Below are 13,949 nucleotides of genomic sequence, written 5' to 3'. Positions count from 1 at the left end.
GGATCATTGAATGTGCCAGATCATGTAATCGTGATATGGTGTGGTGGGAGTGACAATGAGGACGAGGTCGAGGAGATGTATACGAGGACAAGAAGCAGGAAGCAGACACGACCGAGGAGCAACGGCGCCGGGCGGCCTAAATACCATCGTGAATCTACACGCGCGAGGATGTCGGGACCCTGATCCAGGGACGAGCCACGCCGACAACCACGCTGTCAGCGGTGGGGTCCCGCGATGTGGTTGTCCTGAGCGGCCTGCCCTAGGTACCGGTAGGAAGGTGTGACGGCAGAAGCCCATGATGAGCGCACATGGAGATCTCCAGTCCCCACCAGGCTGGGCAGCCCGCCCGCCGCGCACAACCGCATCAAGTAGAGTGACCCGGGTCGCCGTGCTGAGAAGCCACGCCCACAATGTACCTGAACCACTCCGGCTGGAGCCGGTGCGGAGCCAAGGTCTGGAGCGGGCGCAGGGCACACCCACGGGCGTCTGGGACGGGTGGGTTCCGGCGCCACGGCAGGGGAGGCGAAAGGGAGTGGCATCGCGGCTACCGGGCCACGCGGGCGTCGGTGCGAGCCGGTGCTCGTAGGAGCTCTTCCGGCGCAACTGGCGTACGGAGTACATAGTGTGCAACAGAGAGCCATGGGCTCCTCACGTCCCCGCAACAAGGTTTGCCGGAGGCAAAGACATCTCGATGTGGCGTGTCTCGAAGACGATCGGGTGGGGAGCTTGTGGTGACTAGCCGGCCAAGTGCTGGCCTCTCCAATTGCAAACCCCAAGTCATCAACTCCAGCCCCTGCCTGTCCTTCAGCTGAGCGAGCTCGACGACCCCAAATGACTGCTTAGAAGTGCGTCTGGACAGGACGGCTTGATCCCCTTTTGTGGCAATCCTCTCGGTTGTGAGCCTGCCAGATGACGACAGCAGAGCTGGGGGACAGAGAGGCAAGAACGACAGCAGTCGAGTCCGGCAATTGACTTCCTTGATCCTTGTGCTAAAAGAGGACCGGGGCCCTGCGCTCGACCAATAGAAGCTCAAGAAGCTCTGCACCGGGTTGTCAACTCGGACCGGGGCCTCTGACAACCTGGTGAGGGGGGAGGGGCGCAACCCGGCTCTAGGAAGTCTCTGCAAAGACTCTGATTGCCTTGTTGTGTCCCACGCTAGTTAGCCATGGATGTACATAATGGAAATGGCGCTTTCCGTAGCCATGACATCATCCCACCCCTTCCTTCACAGCCCTGCTCAGAGGCTGTTCCCTCGGGGCCACTTCCCACCTCGCTCGTCGGGTGGCCCAAAGAACACACGCGCGTGTGGTCTTGTGTGTCATGCTTATTTGGCGCGTGCCGTCTTCCTCGTGAGACTGCTGCATTGCACGTTTTCAAAGCTCTCAGTGATGTTGTGGGTTTGTAGCAACCCAAGGTTACCATTGAGCTTCCATTGCATCTCACCCTTGCTGGCACAAAGCCTTTGATCAGTTTATGGCACCTCAGTGCGCCGTGTGCAGCAGAGGAGAGTCGTCAAACGTTATATTGCAGTCGTGACTCGCCATGTCCGAGCACTCCAAACACTCCGTCTGAGCCTAAGAGACCAACAAGAACACCAGCAGCTTTGCGTCGATACAGTCTCGTATCTCATGCCGCAGCGTCTACGAATCAGAAGTCGTCTTTCTGCTGTATTGTTTGGTCGTACGTTCCTGCAGGGGTTGCATGCGGTTGGCAGTGTTCGCTCCGTTGACTTATGGCACAGGCGGGGAGATATCGATCGTGCCGTATCCGAGAAGCCAATCTGCTCCCGCCGCGACAGCGAGACATTAAAGCCACCACTAGTGCTCACCATGCACCCAAGACTGCCACGCAATCGAACTTGAGGGCGGCTCAGGCCAAGGCTGTCGGGCAGAGATCCGAGAGGCGAGGTACGGCAGTGCAACTTCGAAAAATTGAGAGATCCTGGCATAGAGTCGGAACAGCAGCAGTCAGTGCTTTATGTGCTCGTGGTCTAGAACAACGATTGACGGGTCGGTAACCTCCGGTCAGCGCACGCCATCCCGCCCGGGATGTCGTGATCGCAATGCCGCATGTCCTCCCTGACATGCATTTCAGACGCATATTGAAGATGATTGGCTCTGACTGAACCTTTCAGCTGCAAAATGGCAATGGATTGTGCGACACAAATGCCTCGTGTCAATGGCAAGGTAGCCCTTGTTATACGGAAGCATGGCCTGACAGACAGAGGCGATCGTCTAATGATTCTCATGAAGTTGTTGCGCTGCCTACACGATTGCGGAAATGATTGTCTTGTGTGTTTCGGTACTTCGCTGGTTTGCAGGGTACCATATATTCCGCCAATTTGTAGAACAAACTGTATTCACAGTTGGATGAGATTGCACAGGCCACAACCCTGTCTTGATCGTGGCACAGTCCAACATTATCAAATTGCTACGCGCTTTGTGTCAAGATCATCGCAGGGACATCGAAGAGGGCTCGTTGCGACATTTTGGCTTTAGCTTTACTGTTGCTTCTTTGCCAAAAGTTCATTTGGGGTCTTGCTTGAAAGGCCAGATCGTTGAGCCACCCAAACAAGCTTCCAGAGTATCCAGCCAAAGCCGAGCATGACGACGAGAGTCGTCCCGGCGTTGACCCATGTGGCTTGTTCCGTGTTCAGTACCGGGACATTGATGTCGTTGGTAAGCAGATTGGTTCTCTCTGGCTGAGGGTCTATGTGCCAGAAGAGAGTTTCCGCGCTGAACAGAGAATCATAGCCAACGTGGGGGCGATCGAAGGGACTGTTGGTGAACTTTATCCCTTGTTCTGCCTCGCAGGCCCAGAACAGAGCAGGGTATGGGATGCTGATTGTCTGATACCCGCCAGGCGTGGGAGCCAAGTATCGCAAATGAAGTGGGACTTCCGCGGTCCACGGCTGATCTGTTGTTGGCTGTGGTGGTTTTAGTTCAAGCAATATGCTGGAGCCCCAAAGCTTCATGACATAGTCTGGAGCCTCGAGATCTACAGGTTCGCTCATGTAGCGGAGCGCGGTCAAGTTCTTGGACGCCAGAAAGAGATCATCTTGCAGCTGGTATCTGTCGCCAAATATTGTGCGCGGCAGCGTAAGATGCGCATACATAGAACAAGACTCATCGTTGATGGGCGGCTTGGCTGAGCTGATTTTTAACTGGAGCGAGGGATGCAAGCCTGCCGGCGAGAGGAAGCGGGACGCAAACTTGACACGAGAGGCCTTGTGCCGAGCAGGGAACGCGAAGAGCGTTGGATTAGGCTTCTGGTGCTCTCCCAATACAACTAATAAACCAGCCACTCCTAGCTCGTCTGGTCCGACGTATGGAGGCGCATCGGGCGTCATGATGCCCACCTCGAGTCTATGGCCAGGCACTGCGGTCAGGGATAGCGGTTGTTTCCCTCTGGGCCACATTATTGAGGCCTTGACAGTATCTACTGACGCATCATAGGAGAAATCGAATGAGGTTGCGGAGTCGAGGCTGGCGAACTTCTTTGCGCAGGCAGAATCCGATGGGCCGCAAGCGTACTGGCCTGCATATAAGCCGAAGTGTTTTAGATCGCTGAGCGGGTGATAATAGTGGTAGGCCGCGGAGTGCTTGAATTCACTTTTTGGCAGTTTCGTGAAAGAGTCCTACACGTGTTTGCGTGTTTGCGCTTAGTTTAACGAGTGCTCATCAGGGAAAGCCAAGGCACAGCGTTGTACATACCTTCGGCGTTTGACAATCCATGACCCCGAATGTGTTGCGGAGAGTCCTACACATATGACCACTATGCTCTTGTCAGGACACGAGGCCTCCCTATAAAGTGTTTGCGTCTCTGAAGGCTCACGTCTCGGCTTTGTCATCGCTCCGTGGCGTATAGAAGACGTGCAGGCCCGGGGTCACCCGAGATGGCCATAACTCGGTCGCATCGCGCCGCCTGGGGCTCTCCCAGCGCAGATGCAGCTCTGAGGACCTGGCGAGAAGCTCGCGGAGCTCTCCCGGCAGCTCTTGAAGGTCGAGGGTGATCTTGTCCTCGCGGATCGCGACTAGGTCTGGGCCTGAGAGGGAATCGCTCGTGATCTTGAGGTCAGCCGGCTCGACGCCATCGTCGTTGTGATGGAAGAAGGTGGTGCGCTGCCGCATGCTAGGGGAGGGGTCTTGGATCGCTCTGGAATAGTCCTGTCGCCGAGATGGTATGTATACGGTCTGTCGCTGTCTCGGGGGGCGCCGTCGTGGTGGTTTTGAGATCTACCGAGGTAGGGAATGTGCCTGTGTGTCCCGATATCTCGAAATCGGAGCTGAACGTGGCCGAGTGATGTGTTGGCGGTGCAGCAGCCTCCAAGCCATCCCTGGGCTCAGCTGTGACGCAAAGTGCTGCAGGCAGGCAGGGAAGGTGCTTGCTGACGCCTCGACCCCTGGAACCCCTGCACACCAACATCCGCTACTGCCTGATTTAGCGTCGGCGGCTTCCAGACTGGAATGTCGTCTGCCCCTCTCCCTATCATGAGAAGTCTGGTCACCTAGAGAATGAAATGCCCTGGTATGCTTGGTTTTGCATACCTTGCAAGCTTTTAATTTCAGTTCCGGCATATAACTACACGTGCACGTCTGGCTTATATTATATGAGTTCCTGGGCGTCTTCGACAATTGATGAATATGGTACATTATTTGTCCGACTGCGCAAGACGATCCTGGCAGGAGTACCATTTCTTGATGTCAACATGTACGCGACGTTCTTAGGTCTGACGCACTGCGGGGGATCTGCAACATTTCGATAAGGAATCTACATGCTACGCGGTCCCTGTGCCTGCACCCGATCCGCACCTTGGTGAGCCAAGGCAGACAGCAGGATACGCAAGCCTCCTTGCAGGTCCCCGAGATGACCTTCACTTGCACCGTAGACGCTTTGACGGACATGTTTCCAGCAAGAGACTCTCAGAATAGTCTTGCCCCTTTGCAAGAAGGAAAACAAAGAGTGAGAAAAGAAAAGCGCCAAACCCCAATCTCCTGAGCAAGTTGTCCAACATGCCGGTGACCGAAATTGCTCACATCACCCTCCGGGACTCGTCTCTTCCCCTGGAGCTTTTTGCGAGTGCTGCCCGCAAGGCTCTCCCCATACAAGACGGATGGTTCGAAAAGAACAGTACCACGGCAAACCTACAGCCCACAGCTTCCTCGGCCGAGGAAAGAGGTGCCGCGTTCTTCCAGCAGACCCAAGACCCCAGGAAGATCCTCATCACCGCGCACTGGGCCTCGGTGGAACAGCACCACACCTGGATCGCCTCGGCCGAGAACAAGAGCGCGTTCGGCTCGCTGCTCGACTTTATCGATCTCACCGACATAGACTACTTCCACGTCGCCGACGTCGAGGCCTTTTCCCCGTCGCTCTTGAGGGATGTCCATAATGTCGAAGGGGTCTCTGGAAGCTTGCTGAGGATTCGGCGTTTCGTGGTCGCCAAGGAGGACAAGGGTTTCTTCGAGGAGCTGGCCAAATCTCACCTCGCCACGAGCGACGGTGAACGTCGTGGCGGCTGGAGAATCGAGGAAGACCCAGAACAGCCAGAGGACCGCGCGCAGTTCGTCATAGTCGACTCATGCGGACAAGGGCAGGGAGAAGAAGAAGAAGAGGCAGACATTGCGAACGCCACTTTGGGAACATCTGGCGGAGCCGCATCTGACTTGGCAAAAGTAATCCTGAATGCCTCTACAAGACACTACCAAAGACTTTGCTAGATTCGAAGCACGCGGTACGATGCGCACCTACATCTTCCACAAGACAATGAGCACTTGTATGCGCGTTTCTGCTCAAGACAAACTCTATTATTTTCCACATGCTACTACGCGCGTTGGCGCGCTTTGATTTTGTACTCTTGTCCTGAAGTTCGACAAAAGACATGGCTGTAGATCAGGCAAAAAAACGTTGCCGACTAGCACATGCTTCCTTCCCCATGTCATAAGGCGCCGAGGGTCCCGATGAGGGTTGCCCATTGATTGCTCGTGTTATACAATTTCCGTACCCCCCCCCCCCCCCCCGGGTGGCATCGAGTGCCGGGAATCATCAGAACCATCTCAGTCCCAGCGGTCCCTCTCTCGCTCAGCCTCGAGCCGCCTCATGCGCGACTCTTCCTCATCGGCATTCACGGCCTCGCTGCGCCGGCTCTTGCGACGGCTGCCGCTGCCACGATCGTCCGAGTCGTCCCGGCCCCGCTTGGAACCCGCGAAGCCAGCCATGCCAGCAATTCGCTGGGCTTCTTTGAGCAGGCGCTCGCGGTCTCTGGCCTCGCGCTCGAGAGTGTGAATATCCTTGCCAGCAGTCGAGGAAGATGGGGCCGGCTGCGTCGAGGAGCCACTGCCCTTTGTGCCACCGCCGGAGCGAGAGGCAGACTCGCTGTTGCGCTTGTGGTTCAACGTGCCGCCACTACCGGTCGCGTTGCCCTTGATGTTGAAGATACTCGTGTGCCGTTTTGGCCCGCTGGGCGGGTTGAACTCGGAGCCCTCGATGGGCGTCAGCGGGGTACTGCTCGCGACCTTGCTGCTACGACGAGAGTCTCTATCTCTGTCCCGCTCACGGTCACGGTCACGATCACGGTCACGGTCTCGCCGCTCATGCCGCCGGTCGTCGCGACCCTTGTCACGATCTCCGCGGTCATAGTCGCGGTCACGGCGCGAGGACCGATGGCCAGAACGTCGGTGGCGGTCGTCATCCCCGTCACGATCTCTATCCTTCTCACGGTCCCGATCCCGGTCGCGGTCGCGGTCCCGTTCGCGCCGCCTGTCGTCCCTATCACGGCGGCTGCGGTGGCTCGACCGTTTGTGGTCCCGCTCTCTATCGTGATCCCGATGGCTGTCCCGGTCTCTGTCACGTTCACGGTCATCAGGAGATGCAGATCGCGACCTGTCGTCGTGCGCATTGTCTCGCGACCGTCCCTTGGAGTCATCCTCATCCCTGGCTGACCTTCGTTTGCTCCGGTGGCTACGATGCCGGTCTTCGTCATCGACGTCGCGGCCATCATCGTCATCGCCACCATCGGATGCCGACTCGGACCCATGTCGGCGATGTCTCCTAGACTCCTTGCGCTCGTGGCTGCGGTCACGACTTTGGCTCCTGCTTGCTGGGTAAGGTCTTGGTTCCTCATGCCTGTCGTCGTCGTCGCCGCGAGGCCGCCTCTGATCACTTGATCCGTACGTGTGTGCGCCATGCTCACTATCGCGCCGATTCTCATCTTTGTAGGCATGTACAGATCCACTGCGAGATCGATGACGCTCGTCAACAGGACTGGCCACGACGGAGCCATTGGATCCGGCGTCTCCAGGTAGAAGTCCTCGGGCCTTCAAGTAGTGGAAGCTGGTATTGGGGAGTCCCTGGCGCATAGCCTTTGGTCCTGTGGGAGCATTCAGAGGAACATCCGGAACGGTGGCAGATGGGAGTGGTCCAGATCCAGAATCAGCCTGCATTCCTTCGGGCGCTCCGGCTTGAGAGGCATCTCCATAGCTGGAACCTGCGCCGTTGGTGTTGTTTACAGCTCCTTCTCTGCCTGTTTGGGTCGTCTCGCCATCCTCTGTCTGGATCGTAGTTCCTGCTTGGTCGGTGGTCTGGCTGTTGTCGTCCACGGAACCACCGGGAGCGCCCTGGCCGGCATTAAAGCCATTTCCTTGTGCGCCCTGGTTGTAGTACTGTCCATTCTGCTGTGCCCAGCTAGAGGGGGCGTTGTTGTAGCCGTTGTGGTAGCCGCGGCCATAGCCGCCGTAGAAACCGCGACCTCGGCCGCGTCCACGACCCCGGAATCCGTAGCCGCCTCGGTTGTAATCATTGTACTGAGTGTGATGGCCATAACCAGCATAGTTTCCTGAGTTAAAATTGCCAAAATCACCATTTCCCATGCCAGGAGCATTTGGATTGAAATTATCTTGGCCGACGTTCCATGATTGCTGTCCGTTCCAGTCATTGCCGCCACCGCTGAACCCGTTCATGCCCATGTTCATGTTCATGCCGTTCATGCCCATACCTTGCGCTCCGAAGCCACCGTTCATAAACATGTTTGGCATCATCATCGGGTTCATGTTCATATCCATGCCTGCGTGCCATTGATTAGTATCATGGTTGTCCGTTTGCAATGTGAATTTGCTGAAGACTTACCTGGCATCGAGAATGAGCCAAACGCTGCCGGGTTCATGCCGTTCTGCATGGCCATCATCATCTGCATCTGGTTCATGTCTGCACCAGCGAAATTCATGCCATTGAAGTTGCCGCCCGATGGCCCAGAACTATAGCCCATGCCGTTCTCTTGGTAACCGTTTTGGTCATCATCGGCAGCTTCGGTAACCTCGTCCGCGTCGTCGCCGGCCACAGCATCACCACCTTCCGGGGTGAATTCCGTAGTCTCGGCCAAATCTTGATCGGTCGGTTTGCCGTCCGCATCGATTCGTGCGACGGTCGCGTCACCCTTGGAGATCTCGTTAGACGCGCAAGAAGACAAGTCGTTTAGAGTTGCTCCCCTCACCTCCTGCGGTCGCCCGTCGGCGGGTTGAGCGGGATCACCGAGTACTTGCTCGCCCGACGGTGGTGCCGGGACAGCTGTTCCCGTATCGTCTGAGATGGCTGTTTGTTGGGACTGTTTAGCAGTCGCACCATGGGCTGCATCGTCGGTTGCTGGTTGCGCTGCTAGAGCCGGTGGTGCGTTCTCCACAGGGGTCGCTGGGGCCGAGTCGGATGGTTTTGGTCGGGAGGCTTCGCGCTTCTTCTCTTCGGTCTTGAGGAAGACCCGAATCGTGGTTCGTAGCGACTTGTACACCGTGCAGTCGGCGCCGGAGACGGGAGAATGCTCGCAGACAGGACAGGAGGATGGCAGCGTCGCTTGGCCTGGAAGCTCTCGTTAGTTGCAAGTAAGGACGAGAAAAAGTCGAGCGAGTGGGACGTACAAGTCTCGCAGATGGCAGTCTCGCAGCACGGTAGACGATACGCATTAATCGCCAGCTTGCTACACACGGCGCATCGCAGTTTGGTCGGGAGCTCATCCTGGGTGAGGGAACTATGATGCCGTCAGTATATCATCTCATGGCAGAGCTGTCGTTGCGTAGGACGTACTTCGCCAGCTCGACCTGAGCCTCCGTGAGTGCTGCCATGGCGAAATATTGGGCAGAGCAGCTCCCTGGGCACGTCTAGTCGCAATTGGTGTGAAGATTCGTTCTCCTCCGTTACGTCTGAGACGAAGTGAGGCTCCAGACGTAGTGCGAAAAGTTCGCGAGCGCGACTCAGAGACGAGTCATGGGCGAACGCGCAAGGCGCAAAGAGGTAGGCGTTCGGGCGTCGTCGTGTTGGCGCGGCAGTCCCCTGTGCAGGGCTGACAAGATCCGGTGCAACACTCCCGTCAGGTGTCGCGTGTTTGCATCGTGCAGTCAAGGCTGACCGTGTTTCAGAGCGGCGCGGCTGGGTTTGCGCGGCTGCACGTGTTCGTGGATGGTACAAAGCGAACCCATCCAGGCGATGCGGAAATGTAAAGCTACAGCGGCAGGTGGAGGAAAGGATTTTGGGAGACGGAGCAACCGTCCGGCGGCCATCACATAGACAGTGCGCAGTGGTGCGCCTTCCGCACTGTAGGTTTAAGTACTATTCAAAAGCTCCAAATTATCTCAACCACCATGCCCATGGGATTGATGTGGCTTCATACTACTTATGGTGGCTGATCATTGTATTTGAGAATCGATATGGCTTGATCAGAACATACTAATGCAAGCTGTAAAGGGACACATCAGAGAGCTCTTGTTGATAGTGGCGTTCATTGATTTCAACCATGATGCATGAACTAGTAGGGTCTCGCACAACGTAGCAACCGCAATAGCTTCCCGGCGAGAGTCTCTAATAGAAAGCCAGTAACGCATGATGAACATGATTCGATTGTAAGATCCGAGAACATAGTCTCAACAAAGTTCCCAATCCCTGGACTCCCAAAAACGAGGTCGAAATGCATATACTACCGCAGCCCTTCTCGACAACGATGTAGCAACAAGGAAACACAACTAACGAGCAACCTCCACGGCGCGTGCAACAAGCTCAGCAGGCGCATCCCTCTTTCGCGGCCTCCCGTGGGCCATTTAGATTTACTCTCTGCTCGTCTCCACCACGGTTGACAGCGTTCGAAGCCCCAGGCCCACGTGCCGTCTTCAGGGAAGTCTCGGGGATGGCGTTGGCAATCGCTGTGAAGACGTCCGTGACGTTGTGACCGGTCTTGGCACTAGTCTCGAAGAACAACAAGCTCTCCTCCTCGGCGTATGACTGCGCCTCCTCGGTAGAGATCTTCCGGGCATCACCCGCGTCGTCGCCCTCGAGGCCTTCGCTGTCCCCGTTTGAGTCGCCACCGCTGGTGAGATCGAGCTTGTTGCCGACAAGGGCGATGACAATGCCGGGAGATGCCTGCCTCTGCAGCTCTGCAACCCAGTGCTTGGCCTTGATCAGTGACGTTGGCTTGGTGAGGTCGTAGACGACGAGGGCGGCCTGGGCGTTTCGGTAGTACATCGGCGCAAGGGAGGCGAAGCGCTCCTGGCCCGCGGTATCCCAGATTTCGAACTTGATTGTGCGTGTGGGGAGGTTGCACTTTTGGGTCAGGAAGGCGGCTGCAGCAGCAGGAGTACAGTTAGCCGGGATGTGCTGGTAGAGAAATAGTAAGGATCACTGGTTTTAGGAATGCGCACCTCCGATAGTCGGTTCTTTGTTCTCCTGGAAGTCGTTGTTGACAAAGCGCAGGACCAGGGACGACTACAGGCACTCTGTGTTAGCATTTCATCACACCACGACGGCTTTGGCGGCAGGGAACGCACCTTGCCGACGGCTGCTTCTCCGAGAAGCACAAGCTTGACGCTGCTGCTAGGCTTGGGCGCGTTGTCGGCCATTTTGGGGGCTGTTCCGGCGCTCGATGATGTGGATTGTGTGAATTCCTACGAAGAAAGATGGATGCGATCCTTCGAAGCCCAAGACGTCGTGATGGGACGCTTCGGCGGAGGGCGGGTTGATTGGGATGGTCGGATGGGGAAGGAGGTGTGTTGGCTGCGAACGCTTGCTGGCTGGCGGAGAGCACAGGCAGGCACAGGTATTTCAAGACTAGGATGGCGATACCGATCGCAAAGGCGGTGGTGGTGATGCTGTTATGTGGCAGCCTGCTGGGGAGGAGGACTGCGAGAGGTCGAGGCAGATGTGGGCGGAGAGGGTGTGGGCGAGAGATGAGAAGCGGGCAGAGATGCTCACGAGCGTAGAGCACCCAGGTAGGAAATGACGACGACGGCACCACAGCGACGATAGGTCATGGGCTCAGCTATCGCGGCCCACCTTGCACAGCTGCCCGCCCTGCTTCCTGTTGCGTTCTGTGCCCGCCGCCTCAGGCGCAGGCAGCGCCGCCCAGCGACAGTGCAGGCATCAGCATTGCCAGCACTGCCCAGGCAGATACAGTGCATTCAACAGATCTGTACTGTGGCGGCAGGGTCCGCGCTGGGCGGGGCCACTCCGCTGCGCCAAATCGATAAGAGAAAAAAAGTACAGACGGGCGCAGGGCAGGCCGCTGCTGGCCGCGCAGATTGTCGCGATAGCTTCGTCCTGGATCATTTCTTCACTTGGCAGCCCCAGAACTACGCAGGCGGCACAGTCGCAGATACGTACGAACATTGTTCCACCATCTACACCACGGCAAAGGTCCCAGCACACGGCCAAACCTGAGCAGGGACAAATTTCCTTTTGGCTTTGAAACTCACTCTCACTGAAACCACCACCATGGCCAAGGACAAAGCGAAGAAGCCAAGCGTCTTCGATGACAGCGACGACGACACTGGCGGCGGCGTCGAGCTCAAGGTGAACGAGGAGTATGCGAAGCGATTTGAACACAACAAGAAGAGGGAGGAGAAGCACAGACGTATGTCAACAAATAACCGCCAGGCTATTCACCCCTCAGAGCCCGCCACCCAACTAACTATTATTCCCCTTGCTTCAGTCGAGGAGAAGCAGAAGGCCGGCAAGACCAATGGCACTCACGACGACGATGACTCGGACGACTCTTCGTCCGATGACGAGACCGAAGACGAGGACGGCTTCCTCGCGACCGCCGAGCTCGATGCGCAACTGAACGCCACCCTCGAGGCCATCAGGAAGAAGGACCCGCGAGTCTACGACAGCTCCGTCACCTTCTACTCGCCGATCGAAGAAGCACAGGCTGCTGCGGATGCTGCCGCCGCCGCCGCCAAGCAGAAGAAGGAGAAGCCCGTCACGATCCAGGACTACCACAGGAAGCGCTATCTCGAGGGTGACACGGGCAAGGACTTTGACGACGACGACGAAGCTGCTCCACAAAAGTCTTATGTGCAAGAACAGGCCGACATCAAGCAGTCTATCCGCGACGAGATTGCCAAGTTCAACGAGGACGTGAGCGAAGACGACGGCGACGACTTCATCAAGGCCAAGTCGAAGCCCGAGAGACAAGTTACCGAGGTGGAGTCCGCGACGGCCACCACAGACATACATCCTTCTCGCGCAGGACGGGTCAAGACGCCTGCCGTACCGAAACCCGACGTCACACTGGCCGACAAGGACCCGGAGCTGTTCCTGTCCAACTTCATGGCCAGCCGCGCGTGGGTCGAGGATGAGGGACCCAAGTGGGAGGCTTTCGAGTCTGACGACGGCGACGACGCCGGCGACGACAAGGCCGACGCGTGGGAGGAGGCTTACAACCTGCGCTTCGAGGACCCGTCCAAGAGCAACGAAGTGCTCAAGACTTATGCCCGTGACGTGACGGCGGCGCGGTCAGTAAGGAGGGAGGAGAAGAGCAGCCGCAAGCGGCAACGTGAGCAGGAGGCCGAGAAGAAGGCGCTGGAGAAGCAGCAGCGCAAGGAGGAGCGCGCGCGCCTGCGCCGGCTCAAGATCGAGGAGGCGGAGAACAAGCTCAACAAGATCCGGAAGGCCGCGGGCCTGTCCGGGAATGCGCTGCGCGACGAGGACTGGCAGAAGCTGCTGGACGCAGGCTTCGACAACGACAAATGGGAGGAGGAGATGGCCAAGCACTTCAACGAGCAGTACTACGCGCAGGCCGATGAGGAGATGGGCGCCGCGCAGTCCGACGCCGAGTCCGAAGACAATGAAGACGACGAAGGAGAGGAGAAGAAGAAAGGCAAATCCAAGAAGCCGAAGAAGCCCACATGGGATGACGACATCGATATCAAGGATCTGGTGCCGGACTTTGATGACGAGACTGCGGCGGCGCCTGTCGGCGCAGGCAACGACGAGGAGGAGGACGACGACGACAACGAAGAAGACGGGCCGTCCGCGAAGCGGCAAAAGACCACCAAGGATCGCAAGAAGGAGCGCCTGCAGTCCCAAAAGGAAGCTCGCAAGGAGCGCGCCAAGCTCGAGGCCATAGTCGACGCACACATGAACATTGAAGACCCCGAGATCCTCGCCAATGGCGGCGGCGGCAGCGGTGCTGCCAGCACATCCGCGGAGCCCAAACAGACCGGGTTCCGGTACCGCGAGACCAAGCCCGAGTCGTTCGGCCTGACGACGCTCGATATCCTCATGGCGTCCGACTCGGCGCTCAACCAGTACGCCGGCCTCAAGAAGCTCGCGCACTTCCGGCCAGAGGACAAGCAGGCCAAGGACAAGAAGCGGCTCGGCAAGAAGGCGCGGCTGCGGCAATGGCGCAAGGAGACGTTCGGCGAAGAGTTCGAGCGGGAGCCCCCGGCGTTCAACCCGGGCCGGCCAGACCCCGTGGAAGAAACCGCGACGGCGGGGAAGAAAGGTGAGGCTGGCGAGTTGAACATTATCGAGGGCGGGAGCAAGAAGAAGCGCACGAGGAGCAAGGGCAAGAAGAACGCCGAGGCGACTGCTTAAGACTTGCGCTATAATCTTTGGAATGGTGGTTTCATTCTGATCCTGCGAGTTTGAGGCTGTTTGTGGTGTGCAAAAAGTCGCGAAGAGTATTGTAGATA

General features: G+C 57.5%; 6 protein-coding genes across 6 annotated transcripts; 2 read left to right on the top strand and 4 right to left on the bottom strand.

Annotated features, from left to right (window-relative positions):
• Window positions 1-146: 146 nt before the first annotated feature.
• On the bottom strand, window positions 147-651 carry B0I36DRAFT_312115 (uncharacterized protein). The gene has a single exon (XM_046152462.1). The coding sequence runs from the start codon at window positions 639-641 to the stop codon at window positions 216-218; it is 426 nt and encodes a 141-aa protein (XP_046019152.1). The 5' UTR covers window positions 642-651; the 3' UTR covers window positions 147-215.
• Window positions 652-2,500: 1,849 nt separating this feature from the next.
• Window positions 2,501-4,130, bottom strand: B0I36DRAFT_233176 (PIG-X; the record flags this gene model as incomplete). The annotated part of the gene is made up of 3 exons (XM_046149212.1): window positions 2,501-3,637; window positions 3,714-3,774; window positions 3,835-4,130. The coding sequence occupies 3 exons, from the start codon at window positions 4,128-4,130 to the stop codon at window positions 2,501-2,503; spliced, it is 1,494 nt and encodes a 497-aa protein (XP_046019151.1).
• Window positions 4,131-5,012: 882 nt separating this feature from the next.
• On the top strand, window positions 5,013-5,720 carry B0I36DRAFT_358296 (uncharacterized protein; the record flags this gene model as incomplete). Its single annotated transcript, XM_046157944.1, has 1 exon — window positions 5,013-5,720. The coding sequence occupies one exon, from the start codon at window positions 5,013-5,015 to the stop codon at window positions 5,718-5,720; it is 708 nt and encodes a 235-aa protein (XP_046019150.1).
• A 288-nt stretch (window positions 5,721-6,008) lies between these two features.
• On the bottom strand, window positions 6,009-9,488 carry B0I36DRAFT_379917 (uncharacterized protein). Its single transcript, XM_046160797.1, has 4 exons — window positions 9,073-9,488; window positions 8,907-9,016; window positions 8,125-8,847; window positions 6,009-8,062 (listed from the first exon to the last, which is right to left on the bottom strand). The coding sequence occupies exons 1-4, from the start codon at window positions 9,108-9,110 to the stop codon at window positions 6,057-6,059; spliced, it is 2,877 nt and encodes a 958-aa protein (XP_046019149.1). The 5' UTR covers window positions 9,111-9,488; the 3' UTR covers window positions 6,009-6,056.
• Window positions 9,489-10,038: 550 nt separating this feature from the next.
• B0I36DRAFT_358294 (rab5-like GTPase) lies at window positions 10,039-10,874 on the bottom strand (the record flags this gene model as incomplete). Its single annotated transcript, XM_046157943.1, has 3 exons — window positions 10,039-10,598; window positions 10,677-10,740; window positions 10,803-10,874. The coding sequence occupies 3 exons, from the start codon at window positions 10,872-10,874 to the stop codon at window positions 10,039-10,041; spliced, it is 696 nt and encodes a 231-aa protein (XP_046019148.1).
• Window positions 10,875-11,745: 871 nt separating this feature from the next.
• B0I36DRAFT_358293 (KRI1-like family C-terminal-domain-containing protein) lies at window positions 11,746-13,851 on the top strand (the record flags this gene model as incomplete). The annotated part of the gene is made up of 2 exons (XM_046157942.1): window positions 11,746-11,884; window positions 11,963-13,851. 2 exons carry the CDS (start codon window positions 11,746-11,748, stop codon window positions 13,849-13,851), a joined length of 2,028 nt encoding a protein of 675 aa, XP_046019147.1.
• Window positions 13,852-13,949: the final 98 nt, after the last annotated feature.

Source organism: Microdochium trichocladiopsis (genome assembly GCF_020744255.1).
Source record: "Microdochium trichocladiopsis strain MPI-CAGE-CH-0230 chromosome Unknown B0I36scaffold_1, whole genome shotgun sequence".
Taxonomy (NCBI): domain Eukaryota; kingdom Fungi; phylum Ascomycota; class Sordariomycetes; order Xylariales; family Microdochiaceae; genus Microdochium; species Microdochium trichocladiopsis.
Note: the sequence above shows the minus strand (reverse complement) of the source record. Positions and strands in the feature narration are given on the sequence as shown.